At 40.8% G+C, this 16,516-nt stretch overlaps 1 protein-coding gene across 1 annotated transcript in view; it reads left to right on the forward strand.

The window, feature by feature from the left end:
• The window catches only part of PCLO (piccolo presynaptic cytomatrix protein), a 346,649-nt gene that overhangs the window by 126,230 nt on the left and 203,903 nt on the right, over positions 1-16,516 (forward strand). The window contains exon 6 of the mRNA XM_060258536.1: positions 5,848-8,056. Coding sequence (XP_060114519.1) covers positions 5,848-8,056 — 2,209 coding nt within the window. The remainder of the gene's footprint in view (positions 1-5,847; positions 8,057-16,516) is intronic.

Below are 16,516 nucleotides of genomic sequence, written 5' to 3' on the forward strand. Positions count from 1 at the left end.
CTCACCTGTACTCCAAGAATTCTCAAAAGTGTCCGCTGCCTTAGCTAAAAGCCTGGTGGAGGAGCTCTGTTTTGCAGGCCCTGTGGAACTGCAGAAGATCCTGCAGGGTCCTGATCTCCAAGCGGAGCTCATTCCAGCAGGCAGGGGCCAGGGCTGAAAAGGCCCTAGCCCTAGTCGAGGTGAACTGGATGTCTCTGGGGCTGGGGATCACCAGAAGACATTGGTTAGCTGACCGTAAAGATTGCTGGGGTTCCAGAACAGAACCAAGGGCAGTCCAACATAAGGAGACTTACAATAGTCCAGCCTGGAAGTGACTGTCACATGTGTCACTGTGGCCAGGTCATGAGGGGCGAGATACAGGACCAGTTGCCTGACCTGCCTAAGATGGAAAAAAAGCAGATCTGGCTGTGGTGGTGACCTGGGCTTCCATAGTCAAAGAAACATCCAGAAATACACCCAAACTCTTCACCCTCGACTTTAGTGCCAATGGAGCCCCGTCAAAGGATGGGAGTCTGATCTCCAATTGCATTCCTCCGCTGCTCAGACACAGGAATGTGATGGATTCAATTTCAGCCAGCTCTGTTACAGCCATCCAGCCACAGCTTGTAATACTCCACCCAGCTCCTCTGGGGCCAAGTACAGGTGGCCATCCATTAGTAGACAGAGCTGAGTGTCATCCGCATATTGGTGACAGCCCAGTCCAAACCTCAGAATGATCTGGGCAAGGGGAGACGTATAGATGTTAAAGAGCATTTATGTACCACCCCTATGCCTATCCTAGGCTGAAATTCCCTCACTCGTGTTCTCTTCCCTTCTCTTATCACGTGTTCTCTTTTTTACCAGATTGAGCTCCATTTCCCTTGCAAGAGAAGACTGAGGCAAAGTAAGAATTGAGCAGTTCTGCCTTCTCTTCATCACCTATAAAACTTTGCTTTCCTCTCTCCGCAGTGGGTCTACTACCTCCATGTTCTTTTTTCTTCTTTTATTTGCTCCAAACATAATCAAATAACCCCCTTTTTATTGTGTTTAGCATCTCTCACTAGCCTAAGCTCATATAGAGCTTTTCTAACCAGGGCCAGCCCTAGACTTTCTGGCACCCTAGGCATGGCTGACTTTTGGCAACCCCCCCACCCCCGCACTGAAAACATCACTGAGTCACATGGGGGAGTGTTTAATTCGGTGCTTCCAGAAGGCCAGCATCCTAGGCAATTGCCTCGTTTGCCTAGTGGCAAGTCCAGCCCTGTTTCTAACGCTCTCCCTACAAGCACTGGCTATTTGTTTCTAGTTATCCTTGCTTATATGGCCCTCTTTCCATTTCTTAATGGAAAGCCAGTTTGGTGTAGTGCTTAAGTGTGTGGACTCTTATCTGGGAGAACCGGGTTTGATTCCCCACTCCTCCACTTGCACCTGCTGGAATGGCCTTGGGTCAGCCGTAGCTCTGGCAGAAGTTGTCCTTGAAAGGGCAGCTGCTGGGAGAGCCCTCTCCAGCCCCACCCACCTCACAGGGTGTTTGTTGTGGGGGAGGAAGGTAAAGGAGATTGTGAGCTGCTCTGAGACTCTTCAGAGTGGAGGGCGGGATATAAATCCAATATCTTCTTCTTCTTAAATGAGTCTCTTTTAGTTCTCAGACTCTTACCTTTTTGCAAAAGCTCATGGAGGTACCTGTGTATGTTCCTTATGCCATTTTATGTTTGGAGTGCGGTCAGAATTTGTTGGCTACTAAGGCATGGGTTCACATTATTAAATTCTGGTTACGACTCCACTTCAACTCTGATCCGCTTAGTTTTCTGTACCAGCTGCTTTCTGAATCTGATATTTCTAGCTGACTATCTTGCATTGGAGCTAAAATAAGTTCCCTGGATCTGCCCTTAGAATCCTTATCCTTGCTTCCTGAGTCCAAGGCTTTTTAAAAAATAAAATCTAGTCTACTGGGCTCAGAGCTACAAACTCTTTGTAGTCTTGCCAACAGAACCTGTTCTCCCCTAAACTTAGGGATTGTTCCGAATGCAAATATTCCAGCTGTGTACCCCTATCAACTCCGAGCTCAGATTTGCACAGAGCCTTTTCCTTGGCCAGATTCAATGTCCTTCCATCAGCCATTTTATTTGGCAGATTCCAAGGGACTCCCTATTCAAGTAGGTGCTGTCCCTGTAAAATGGATTGTGTTGAGATTGTCACCCAAGTTCTTCTCCAGTGTTCTATTTGGCGTCCCATCAGGATCTTATAAATCTCATATTGGCCCAAATTTTAGAGACCTCTGATGATTTTAAGGTGCTTTTTTGCTTGATAATCTGATCCGGAAATAACTGAATAAGTAGCAAAGATTTTTTGATAGAGCTATGGTTACTTGTCCTGATAAGCAGTCTATGTATCAGGTTTTACTATGTTGCTACTTTGTTTTTATTTTGTAATCCTAATTTTATTCTGTGTGGATTTTGTACTCTTTTAATCTGTAACCTGGCCGACCCTCCGTTTTATATTTTTATATATGCCAATAAAGGCTGTCTTGTGTGTGATTTCATTAGTTCTCAGACCACAGAAAATTGTTTATGGAGGTACCCTGCCTTCTTTATATTCCTCTCATTTTTTTTCCCTTTTCATTGGAATAATTTGTGATAGTGCCTTCAATAGCTCACATTTAAGAAACTCCCACCCCTCTTGAACTCCCTTCTCCTTAAGTATTTGCGACCATGCAATTCTGCCAAGCATAACTAAAATTGGCTTTTCTGAACTCCAACCTATATGTCTGACCATGTGCAACTTTCCCCTTCCCCAAGATCCAAATAACACTACTTTTGTGCAACTCCTCCTCCCTTGAAGGACTAGTCTGGTGCCTTCCAAACCTTCTTTCTTAACATTTCACAGGGTCACTCCTCTAGATTTCACTGGTCTGCTAATAGGATCAAAATAGGTCTTACAATCACATGGAATACTGTGAACAAATACTGGCCAGAGGCTTGTCTGAGAAAACTGATTCTAAAGGTTTAAAGGTCTGGGTTTTGGCAGTTCTCTTTCCTCTTTTAAATCCCTCAATGCGAAACATTAATTTCCAGAAATGGCAGTACAACTAAAGCATTCCCCCACCTTGCCTGACTTTCCCTTACCTGGTTTATCCTATGTGAGTCTATAGTCAACACCATTTTAATCCCATAACACCCCTTTGTAATAGTTTTCTTGCTATGTCTATTAAAGGTCATCAAACACAATAGACATTTTCTATACTGGTTATTCTTGGGCTCTCTTATTGTGACTGACTGTGCGTGTGTGTCTATCTCTCTTTGTGTGTGTGTATGCATGCATTATCTGGACATCCACTAAATTACACTTTCAACACAAAATTGGGTGCAACTTCTTCTTTGAGTGGAATGCTGGTTCATTCTGCTCACCTTTCTTCTCAAATCTCTGTTATGGAATAGATAAATATAATCCTGTGCAAAATAAGTTCCCTTCTTGTCTCTCTCTCTATAAAGCTACCACCTTTATTTTCTGAACTTGTACAAGCATTTATAGAGTGGTGTTTTTTTTTAATTGATAGGTTTGATTTATTTAATTTTCTTTAATAAAAACCATTTCATTAATTAAGGCCTGGCTCATTTGAGAGTTCTACTGAGGGAAAAATCCCTGTAATCATAGGTGGAGATCCTGTTTGTTGCTTCCTCTCACATTGTCTGGGTCTCCTAGCTAATTTCCCCAACAAACTCAGGAGACCCTCACAACTCCTTAGGGTAGCACTACTACCCAGGGTGCCTACTACTTTCACCTCATCAACTGGTTCTTCCCTGTTGATTAGAATCAAGTCCAAGATAGCTGGCACCCTTGTTTACTTCTCCACCTTCTGGAAAAGAAGCTGCTGGCAAGACAAGTCAGGAATTTATTAGGCCTTTCATTTTTAACAGAGTTTGACTTCCAACAGATATCTAGTTAATTGAAATCTCCCATGAGTACTATTTCCCCTCTCTGGTAAAACTTTGCAATCTGTTGTAATATTTTAGTTTTGCACTGCTCAGACCTTTTAGAGCTGTAGTTCTCAAAGTGGAATGAATCTCCCCCCCCCCACCCCGGGAAAGGATTAACTAGAGGGTACTAAGAGGCAAGGAGGCAGCAGGAGGGCACTAGAAGTGAGCCCCTTTGACTGCATTGTTCGCTTAAGAAGACTATGGCACCATGCTGGCAAATAGCGTTGAAGTTGCCTCTGCATAGTACTGAAATCTTGTGGAAATTATAGGAATTTTTACTAAATACTCCATCAGAGCTGTAATCAAACCAGTATACCATATTTTCAGAAACAGTCCCCATGTGTGTTATTTTCTCTGTCATTTTTCACATTTTTGCTGGTAAGGATTTGCAGAAGCAGTCTGGAAAGTACCAAAATCAAAGGAAGATTTGTAAGCCTCTTCTTGTTTTTTGGGCTCCACTGTAAGGGGAGATTTTAAATTGAATCTGTATTAGCTTTTTCTGGGAAACCGTCAGGTTAGTGACATGTTGCTTTCTTTGGAAAGTTTGTTGTTTTTTATTATTATATTGTTTTAACCATGTTATGGTCTTTTTTGAAAGCCAGAAGGTAAAGGTAATTCCCTGTGCAAGCACCAGTCATTTCCGACCCGGGGGTGATGTTGCTTTCACGTTTTCAGAGCAGACTTTTTACAGGGTGGTTTGCCATTGCCTTCCCCAATCATTAACACTTTACCCCCAGCAAGCTGGATACTCATTTTACTGACCTCAGAAGGATGAAAGGCTGAGTCAACCTTGAGCCGGCTACCTGTACCCAGCTTCTGCTGAGATCGAACTCAGTTGTGAGCAGAGTTTGGACTGCAGTGCTGTAGCTTACCACTCTGCCCCACAAGGCTCTTTCTTTTTTTGAAAGCTACTTTGGACTACAGAGGATAGTCAAGAAATAAATAATTGTATCATTGTACGATGTACTATGTCTTGTAAGCCGCCCTGAGCCTGACTCGGCGGGGAGGGCGGGATATAAATTAAAATTTATTGTTATTATTATATATATATTTCTGAATATATTATTCAAAGTCTGTACACTTTCTAATACATCGAATTTAATTTAGCAGCTGAAGTCTCAAGAAAAAACAAGAGGAGCAAAGACCAGTCTTCCTTCCAGCTGTGGCCAGATAGATACACTTCCCAGGAAGCCCACAAGCAGACCATGAAGGCAGCAGACCTTCCCTGTTGTGCTTGCCCCCCTCCCTACACCTCTAATATTTGCAGAAGCCTGTAACTGCTGTGCCTGGAGTTCTAATTAGCTTCCATAGCTAGGAGCCATTAGTCAGCTGACCTCCATGAATTTGTCTGACTCCGTTTTAAAAGTTTGTCACCACATCTTTTTGGCAGATAATTCTATAAGTGCACTATGGGAAAATATTTTATTTGGTCACCCTCTGTTGCCTACCAATGTTCTTGGTAAACCCTGAGTTCTGGTGTTGTAGACAGGCAAAATCTCTTTGTTCAATTGCATCAAATAAAATATAATTTCACTAGCCTTAATTATATCTTACTTAGTTGCCTTTAAAAAAAAAAATGAACAAAGCCCAAAACATTTTAGGCTTTGTTCATGGGGAAAGTATTGTTGTAATATGCTGATAATTTTCACCCTTTTAAACATGTTTTCAGTTCAACTATAATTTTGTTTTAAAAAGAAAACAATGATCTTTGTTGAGATAGGGAATCAAAACTGTACACACTTTTGTTTTTTCCACGTGCCTGAGGCCACAAAACCTGAAAGATTGTCAAGAATGTAACAGGCAGTAATTAATGGCTGGTAGTCGGAATTCAACTTGGTTTTACTGGTCATTTCGCTTGAATAATTACTCAATACTGTTTCTTGCACTGCAGAGTAAAGGCTCTTCAAGTGTAGCATCCTCAGGAATGCAGAAGAAGGTCAAAAGGACTCTGCCCAACCCACCTCCAGAAGACATTGCTGTAGGAACGCAGTCTGCCTTTACCACTGTGGGGTCAACTTCACGTCGAAGGATCTGTAGAAGCAATACTATGGCCAGAGCTAAAATCCTCCAGGATATAGACAGAGAACTGGATCTAGTAGAACGAGAGTCAGCCAAGCTTCGGAAGAAGCAAGCTGAACTAGATGAGGAAGAAAAGGAAATAGATGCAAAACTTCGATATTTAGAAATGGGTATCAATCGAAGAAAGGAAGCATTGCTTAAAGAAAGAGAAAAGAGAGAGCGTGACTATCTTCAAGGAGTAGCAGAGGAACGGGATTATATGTCGGACAGTGAAGTTAGCAGCACCAGGTCTGCTAGGATAGAAGCTCAGCATGGCTTGGAAAGGCCTCGGACTGCACCTCAAACAGAATTTGATCAGTTTATGCCTGCACAGTCTCAACCAGAAACTCAGTTTGCAACTCCTACAAGCCCTTATACACAGTATCAATACTCTTCACCTGCCCTTCCTACTCAAGCATCGGTTCAGTACACACAACAAACACATTACCAACAACATCAGCCTTTATACCAATCACCACAGGTTTCTCCTTATCAGACCCAGTCAGCATTCCAGACAGTGGCTACTATGTCCTTTACACCTCAAGCGCAACCACTGCAAACCCAACAGCCTTCCTATCAACTCTCATCACAGTTGGTGGTGATCCCACAAAAAGCAAGGCAAACTTCATTATACCTAGAACCCAAAATAACAACAAATTATGATGTAATTCGCAATCAGCCTCTCATGATAGCACCTTCATCCTCGGATAATACATATGCAATATCCCACTTGAGTAGTAAATACAGTACATTGGACTTAAGAATGGGACTGAATGAAAGAAGCAGCATGGCCAGTAGTCCTATCTCCAGCATATCTGGTGATTCATTCTATGCAGATATAGACCACCACACACCACGCAATTATGTGCTGATTGATGATATTGGGGAGATCACTAAAGGAACATCATCTCTAAGCTCTGCTTATAGCCTTCATGAGAAGGAACTAACCAAAACTGATCAGCTGCTTCGAACAACTGAAGCCCGTAGGATGCAGGAAGTCTCAGATTTCCTTCCACCATTGCAACCTTCTTCTCGGTTGCATAATTACATGAAAACTGATGAAGACCCAATGGAAGATCCTTATGAATTGAAGCTTCTAAAGCATCAGATTAAGCAGGAGTTCCGCCGGGGTGCAGAAAGCTTGGATCATGTGGTGGGTCTTTCACAATATTACCATGGGGATACTAGCTACAGACATTTTCCAAAGTCTGAGAAATACAGCATAAGCAGGCTTACCTTAGAGAAACAAGCTGCCAAACAGCTTCCAGCAGCTCTTCTTTACCAAAAGCAGTCAAAGCATAAGAAGGCTTTGATAGAACCCAAATTATCTAAATTTTCACCCATACAGGAAACCAGGGACCTTGAGCTGGACTATTCAACCTACCTGACTTCCAGCACTTCTTCACTTGGGGGCATCACCTCCAGAGCAAGACTTCTCCAGGATGATGTCATGTACGGTCTTCGAAAAAATATCACAGATCAGCAGAAGTTTATGGGACCAACACTTGTACATTCTCTTGGTACAAGCCTTGGAGCTGCGCTGAGCACAACAATGAGATCCACTTTACAAGACGATGCTGATAAACCCTATGGCAGCGGCAACAGATCCAGACCTTCCTCCCGGCCGTCATCAGTCTATGGGATTGATTTATCACTGAAAAGAGATTCTTCAAGCTCTTCTTTAAAGTTGAAAACCCAAGAGGCCGAGCCTCTAGATATTCCTTTCAGCCACGCAGCCCCATCTGGAAGAACTAAACCAACCAGCCTACCTATAAGTCAGAGTAGAGGACGAATCCCAATAGTTGCACAGAATTCAGAAGAAGAAAGTCCTTTAAGCCCTGTGGGTCAGCCAATGGGAATGGCAAGAGCAGCAGCTGGGCCATTACCTCCGATATCTGCAGACACTAGGGACCAGTTTGGGTCAAGCCATTCATTGCCTGAAGTTCAACAACACATGAGAGAAGAATCACGAGCTCGGGGTTATGATCGGGATATTGCCTTCATCATGGATGACTTCCAACATGCCATGTCAGACAGTGAAGGTAAACTAAACTTCAGACTGCTTTATCACATTTACAATACAAATCCTCATTTCTATGCATGTGTTTAATTTTATCACCTTTTGGAAAGTACTTTTTTTCCTTTCTGCATTTTGCATAGTTGTGTGTGTTGTGTACATATATAAATATATAATTGGCCAACTAGTGGATTTAACTGTATGCTCAGATTTTGGATGGGTATATAGATTTGCATGTTCAAGTCATACCTTTTGTTTGTTTGTTTCCTTTTGGTTTGTTTGTGCACTTTTTAAATATTTCTTGCTGTCTACCTTTCTGTATATGCATTTGGGCTGGGCTTTTAGAAACCACTGGGCATTGGTCTAACTTCTTCCATGCAAGTGAGAGGAATTAGTTTCCAGTGCAATCAACTACGGCTGAAAACATCTCCCAAAATAAATATAGTTGTCTTATCTATCCTTATATTATGCCGTCAGCTGAGCAGCAAACCTATTGATAATTTTCAGCCATCTAAATTGTCCCAATCATATAGTTCTGTTTGCAAACAAACCCCTTCTGGAAATAAATTCTCTTATATATTTCAGTGATTAATTGTTTTGATAGAACTATGAGTAGAAACAATGTGATTAGGAATATTGTAAGAAATTTATTATCACATGCTTACAACCACACCTTAAACTATGTGTGACTTCTGTACATTAGAAAATGTGACAATATAAAAATGTTTTATTATTTAAACAGCTGGGATAATTAATATTTTTTATTAAAGTTGTCTAGCATTACAGACCATCCTTTTGATGGATTATTCACATGCGTATATTACCTACATGAATGATATTACAAACGTTTGACATAAAACATAGTTGTAAAATTTACCCTGTTTGTGAAGAACAATATATATTTGGGGCAAATCCATCTGTTCTTTGAATTTCTGAATGGCAGAGACAGGCAGGGCTCCATGACCTTTCTGAAAAATTCCAAGTGAGTATTAAAGTAAATGTTCAGGCGACTAAACATTCAAGTAGATGTTCATTTGTGAAGCCTACGGGTAGATGCAAAAGTATATCTCGCAAAGGGAACTGTTTGATATATTTGTTTTAATGGTGCAATTAAGAAGCACTGCTTTTTAAAAAGCAAAGGAGAATATTATGCTGATGTTGTGCATCAGTTTTGTTTGGGTTTTGCATCAGTTCTGTCTGAATCAAGTAGTGCTTTTAATATAATTTAAAAACAATTGTTGTGCGTTAGTTTTGTCTGAACCAAGTCGCGTTTTTAACATAATTTAAAAATAATTCAGAAGTCATTTCAAAAAGACATTTTGAAAGAAATTAGTTTCTTGCTTTTTTCCTTTGTATGTGCTCTATCAAGTGCTCATTCATACTGTTCAATAAAATAAACTGCATGCGCTCATGTGTCCCAGTAGCAGTGATTGCTGTACAAGAAGAATTTGCACTAGGGTGTCAAGATGTATTCTCCTTCCACATTCTTATCTAATCTGGAGTCATTACTTTAAGAAAAATAGCTGCCTATACAATTCATTCTTAAGGTAAAAGCATAAAGCTGCTTCCCTTCATGTCACTTTACCTTTTTTTCATGTCACAAAAAAGAGTGGTTTTTTTCAGATTTGTCTTTAATTTGATTGGGCTGTGTTCCATCTCCCCCCCCCCCCCCCGCCAAGGGTGGCCTTGAAGATATGCTGCAGCAAATAAAATGAAAGACTTAACAAGAGTTTATTCCAGAATAAACTGCCGAGGGCCACATTGCAAGATATGCTTAGTTGGGTCTCACCAGACATATATATGAAATTATAAAGAAGAAAAGTTGTAAATAGCAGATCAAATGATCATTTTAATGTTAAAATTGTGACCTTTATTCTTTTGCTTAGAGACTGATTTTTTTTTTGTCCTACCTAGAGAGATGAAGGATTGTTGACATTCATCCACAGTTTAGAGTTGAAAGGGGCCTTAAAGGACATCTAGTGCAACTTCCTGAATCTAGAAGCGAGAACGGGGCTTTTTTTTTTTAGCAGGAACGCACAAGAACATAGCTCCAGCTCGTTTGGCAAATGCTTGAATCCAATTAAACACCCCCCCCACACACACACACACTGGTTCTACTGCATTTGCCTCATATCACTTTCCATCACATTTTGTACGGAAGAAGAATAACAAATAAGCAAATTGCATCTGTTTTACTATCCAGACAAGACAAATAGGTGACAGGGTTCCTGTTAACCTAAGGATAACCCAGGGATAAAAAGATGTCACCTATTGCAGATATGTATTTATTTATTTACTTCATTAAACTTCTGCCTGTCTCCCCAGTGGGGACACAAAGTTGTGTACATTGCTCTCTCTTCCATTTCCCCCTCATAATTACCCTGTGAGGTAGGTTAGGCTGATGAGTCCATATGACTGACCCAAGGTCACCCAGAGAGATTCCATGGTAAAGTGAAGATCTGAACCTGGGTCTCCAAGGTCAACACTGTGACCACAACACCACATTGGTGTCACACTCCCCGGAAAAAGTAAGTTCTCACTCTACCTCCTCTGGTTTCAGCTGTGCATTTTGGTTGCTTTTGTTGCCTTCTTTGTCCTAATCCCAGCTTCTCTTGTTCCTGGGAGAAATACCTGACCACCACTTGGACAACTGCAATATTATCTGTATGAACACTGTTGGAAGACTGAAGGTTCAAAATGCAATAGATATTTACAACCATAGTGGTCCAGCTCATACATCCTGTTATAATTTTCCTCTCATCTAGGTACAGTTTACAGGTATGTTTTTCTTTTTTTAGTAGGAAAAATATGCTGTACAAACAAGTTCATAAAAATACAATGCAAGGGACTCCCGGGCTTTGGTCATGGAGGATTGAGCTGCTTCTCAGTCGGGGGAGCAGACCAGAGCCTCTGTTCTGGGCAGAGAAGGTGATCCTAACACCTGCTGCCTACTTCTTCCAGACAGGGAGAAGGCCAAGGCATGCTTATAAAATTCTGAGGGGATTTACTTTGGCTGACGAGGAATTCCAGTGGGGTTCCTTTTTGGCTTGAAGAGTCCCCAGAGAAGGATTGCATTCCAACATCTACAGAGGATTTCTGTGGTCATTAAATTGACTTAATTCCACCAGGATTCAAGGCTTCTTTGGACAGGTTAACATCTATTTTTGAAAAAGAGCAGTGTTTGGAAAGATAGTGGTTTTTTATGGTAATAGATCTATCACTCCGGGACTAATATAAAACTAATCTGAAACTAAATTAAAGGTCTGGATCCAACTACATCATTTTAAATTAAGGAAGATAAAGGAGGGGGCAATTTTGGGACTTTTGAAATTGGAGAAATAAGGTTAAAAGAGGAAAAACAAACTTTGTTTTGAATACCTGTGGTCGGATCAGACAGCCCTCTCCAAAACAGATCGGCTGACTTTGGGTGGACGTCACAGGAAATGGCGTCATAGAAACATTGCGAGACTTCTTAACCATCGAGAACGAGACTTCATGGCAAGAAAGGAAGGAAGAAGCCATTAAGAGAAGGGAAAATTGTAAGCCTCCCAGCCCTCTCTAGGAATATAAATCATAGAGAAGTGCTGGCGGCCATTAAGGGAAGGTCAGGTGTTTTTTTAATTATTTAAAAGAAAACGGGACTTTAAAAATTAGTGAAGCCGGCAGATATCATCATTAAAAGGTGAAATTTATTGGAATATATGTTTTGAATCAAGTTTGGTGCAGCCCAAGAGAAAAAAGGAAAATTTTTTTTTAAAGGGACAGAAAAGCTGCGGACACCATTTTGAAGAATTTTAAATCTTAAAAAATTAATATCTGGACTTAGGAGCCTCAGGGAACGGCAATTTTGGCCTCATATAAAAGGGCATGGTCCAATCTATAAGACTGAAATTGAAAACTAAATTTGTGAGGTCAACTTTGGAGCCTATTTAAGCAATGGGCAGACAGTGATGTCTGCGCAAAAACCAGGAGCAAAGCAAATTCGAACGAGGGCTGGGTCACTTGAAGCAGCAAGAATGGCTAAATGGCAGGAGGCAATGGATGCTATGGAGGCAAGATTGGTAAAAATAATAAAAGAATCATTAACAGAAAGTAAGAAGGAAATAAAAAAAAAAACATTGAATCCAGTGCGGAAGAAGTCAAAAAAGAAATTAAAAAAAAAATTGAAGATCTCAGAAAAGACTCTCAAACAGCGTTAAAGAAAATTCAGGAGGTGGAAGAAAAGGTGAAAGGCCAAGATATAAGAATAGACACAGTGGATTCCACTATTCAAAAAATGCAGGAGAAAGCATTGCTACAAGATTGTAAACTCATGGAAAATCAAATACAGTTGAGAGGGGTGCCTGAATCTGCTGAGACTGATTTAAGGACATATATAATTAAAATCATTGCTGAATTTTTGAATGAAGAACCAGATAAAACTAGCTGTCTTTATGACTACATTTACAGTGTAAATTCGGACTATGCCAGAAAAAATAAATACCAAGAGATGTGATAGTAAGATTTGTGACAAGAGATATGGTGGGGAAGATTCTGAGTAAACAATTTGAAAATTCATTGGAGGTGGATGGTAGCAGCGTAAGAATTATGAAAGAATTGCCAAGGAAAGTCATCAATGATAGGAGACTGTATAAAAAATTGACAGAAAAGCTGAAAGAAAATGAAATGAAATATAGATGGATACTTCCAGAGGGTTTAAGTTTTGAATACAAAGGAAAGAGAATCACCATTACAAGCACTCGGAAATGACAAAGTTTTTGGACGATCATAAGGAATTTGGGGATACAGATTAAGAAAAAAAAACATTATGGATTACAAATTAATATCTTGGAATGTAAATGGACAAAATTCACCACAAAAAAGAAGGGCAACCTTTCATTGGATTGGGAAACAAAAATATAATATAATCTGTCTACAAGGAGTTCACATTAAACAAATGGATTAGAGGCTGAGGTGATATGATCACCATATTCAAGTACTTGAAGGGCTGTCATATAGAGGATGGTGTGGAATTGCTTTCTGTGGCCCCAGAAGGTAGGACCAGAACCAGTGGGTTGAAATTAAATCAAAAGAGTTTCCGGCTCAACATTAGGAAGAACTTGCTGACCGTTAGAGCAGTTCCTCAGTGGAACAGACTTCCTCAGGAGGTGGTGGGCTCTCCTTCCTTGGAGATTTTTAAACAGAGGCTAGATGGCCATCTGACAGCAATGAAGATCCTGTGAATTTAGGGGTAAGTGTTTGTGAGTTTCCTGCATTGTGCAGGGGTTGGACTAGATGATCCTAGATGTCTCCTCCAACTCTATCATTCTATGATTCCTAATACAGGAAGGAGACTATGACATAATAGGTCTTACTGAAACTTGGTGGTATGACACTCACAACTGGAATATTAGGATTCAGGGGTACAACTTATTTAAAAGGCACAGACAAATGAGAAAGGGCGGAAGCATAGCAGTATACACACACACACACATATACTGTGGCTAATAGCCACTGAGGGACCTCCATATTTTTATCCAATCCCCTCTTAAAGCTGGCTATGCTTGTAGCCGCCACCACCTCCTGTGGAATTCACTGCCACAGGAAGTGGTGGCGGCTAGAAGCATGGCCAGCTTTAAGAGGGGATTGGATAAAAATATGGAGCAGAGGGCAATCAGTGGTTATTAGCCACAGTGTGTGTATATATATATATGTGTTTGTGTGTGTATATGTATGTGTGTGTGTATATATATATACACACACACACATATTGGCCACTGTGTGACACAGTATATACTTGTGAGGAAATATGTGAAACTGAGCATGGCAGCTTTGTTGAGAGTCTCTGGGTAAAAATAAAAGGAATAGGAAATAACAGTGATATTATTGTGGAGGTCTCCTATAGACCACCAAGCCAGGCAGAGGACTTGTGTGAGATATTCTTACAACAGATTGCAAAGTTCTCAAAGAGAAGAGATACAGTGATCATGGGAGATTTCAATTTCCCGGACATCTGTTGGAAGTCCAACTCTGCAAAAAATGAAAGGTCAAATAGATTCTTGACTTGTCTTGCTGAGAAGTCCCTTTTCCAGAAAGTGAAGAAGGAAACGAGGATCTGCTGTCTTGGATTTGATTCTCATCAACAAGGAAGAATTGATTGAGGAAGTGGAAATAGTGGGCACCCTGGGCAGTAGTGACCATGGGATTTTGGAATTTACGGTCTTAGCGAAGGGGAAAGCTATATGTAGTCAGACTTATATGTTGGCCCTCAGAAAGGCAAACTTCAGCAAACTAAGAACTATTTATTGTTGGGTAAAATCCCATGGTCAGAAAAACTTAGGAAGAAGGGGGTTCAAGAGGGGCGGGAATTTCTTAAAAGCGAAATACTAAAAGCGCAATCACAGATGATTCCTGTGAGAAATAAAAATGGTAAAAGCCTAAAGAAGTCAAGGTAGCTCCATAAACAGCTCTCTAAAGACTTCAGAAATAAAAGACACCTTTAGAAATTGGAAGGAGGGCCTTATGACCAAGGATGAATATAAACAAATCAACAATGCTTATAGAGAAAGAATTAGAAAAGCTAACGCTCAGTATGAACTTAGGCTGGCCAAAATGCTAAAAACAGCAAAAAAGAGCAAGGACACGGTAAGCTGATTGCAAGGACAGGAAATGAAATTGTAAAAGTTAATGAAGAGAGGGTGGAACTTCTCAATTCCTACTTTTCCTCAGTCTTCTCTTCTGAGGGAAACAGTGCTCAACATGCCATAAACAGAACATATAATAAGGGTATAGAGTTCCAACCTAGGATCAGCATAGGGGTAGTACATAAACACCTAATTTCTTTAAATGAAACGAAGTTTTCAGGGCCAGATGAATTGCATCCAGGGGTTCTGATAGAGTTTGCGGATATAATTTCTGAGCCTCTGGCTATTATTTTTGAGAATTCTTGTAGAGGTGCTGGAAGATTGGAGGTGGGCAAAGGTTGTCTCCATCTTCAAGAAGGGAGAAAAGGAGGATCTGGGTAACTATGGACCCATCAGCTTGACATCTATACCTGGAAAAGTTTTAGAACAAATCATCAGTCAGTCCTGGAACACTTAGAAAGGATGGCTGTGATTACTAAGAGCTAGCATGGGTTTCTCAAGAACAAGTCATGCCAGATTAACCTGATCTCTTTTTTTTTGAGAAAGTGACTACCTTGCTAGATCAGGGGAATGCAGTGGACATCGTTTATCTTGATTTCAGTAAGGCTTTTGATAAGGTTCCACATACTATCCTTGTTGACGTTGGTAAAATGTGGTTTGGGTCCTGTTACCATTAGGTGGATCTGTAGCTGGTTGACAGATCGAACCCAAAGATTGCTTGTGAATGGTTCCTCATCCTCTTGGAGAGGAGTGACAAGTGGAGTGTCTCAAAGATCTGTCCTGGGGCCTGTTTTGTTCAACATCTTTATAAATGATCTGGATGAAGGAATAGAGGGAATGCTTATTAAATTTTCCGATGATACTAAATACAGTAGAAGACAGAAACAGGATACAGAATGATTTTGACAGGCTAGAAAACTGGACTGAAACCAATAAAATTAATTTTAACAGGGATAAATGTAAAGTTCTCTATTTAGGTAACAAAAATCCCATTCATAATTATAGAATAAGGGAGACTTGTCCAGGCAGTAGTATGTGTGAAAAGGATCTTGGGGTCTTAGTGGTCCATACGCTGAACATGAGTCAACAGTGTGATGCGGTGGCTAAAAAGGCAAATGCAATTTTGGGCTGTATCTACAGAAGCATAGTGTCCAGATCACGTGAAGTGATGGTATCGCTTTACTCTGCTCTAATAAGACCTCACCTGGAGTATAGTGTTCAGTTTTGGGCGCCACGTTTTAAGAAGGATATAGACAAGCTGGAACAACTCCAGAGTAGAGCGATGAAGATGGTGAAGGGTCTGGAGACCAAGTTCTATGATGAAATGTTGGAGGAGCTGGGGATGTTTAACCTGGAGAGGAGGCGGCTGAGAGGTGATATGATCACCATCTTCAAGTACTTGAAGGGCTGTCATATAGAGGATGGTGTGGAATTGTTTTCTGTGGCTCAGAAGGTAGTAACCAGAACCAATGGGTTGAAATTAAATCAAAAGAGTTTCCAGATCAACATTAGAAAGAACTTGCTGACGGTTAGAGCGGTTCCTCAGTGGAACAGGCTTCCTTGGGAGGTGTTGGACTCTTCTTCCTTGGAGGTTTTTAAACAGAGGCTAGATGGCCATCTGACAGCAATGAAGATCCTGTGAATTTAGGGGGAGGTATTTGTGAGTTCTGTGGCACAGAGTGATAAAGCTGCAGTACTGCAGTCAAACTCTCTGCTCATGACGTGAGTTCGATCCTGGCGAAAGTTGGGTTCAAGTAGCCAGCTCTAGGTTGACTCAGCCTTCCATCCTTCTGAGTGGTAAATCTGCAGTACTGCAGTCTGAACTCTCTGCTCACAACCTGAGTTTGATCCCAGCGAAAGTT

This window comes from Heteronotia binoei, chromosome 17 (assembly GCF_032191835.1).
Source record: "Heteronotia binoei isolate CCM8104 ecotype False Entrance Well chromosome 17, APGP_CSIRO_Hbin_v1, whole genome shotgun sequence".
In the NCBI taxonomy this organism is placed as follows: Eukaryota; Metazoa; Chordata; class Lepidosauria; order Squamata; family Gekkonidae; genus Heteronotia; species Heteronotia binoei.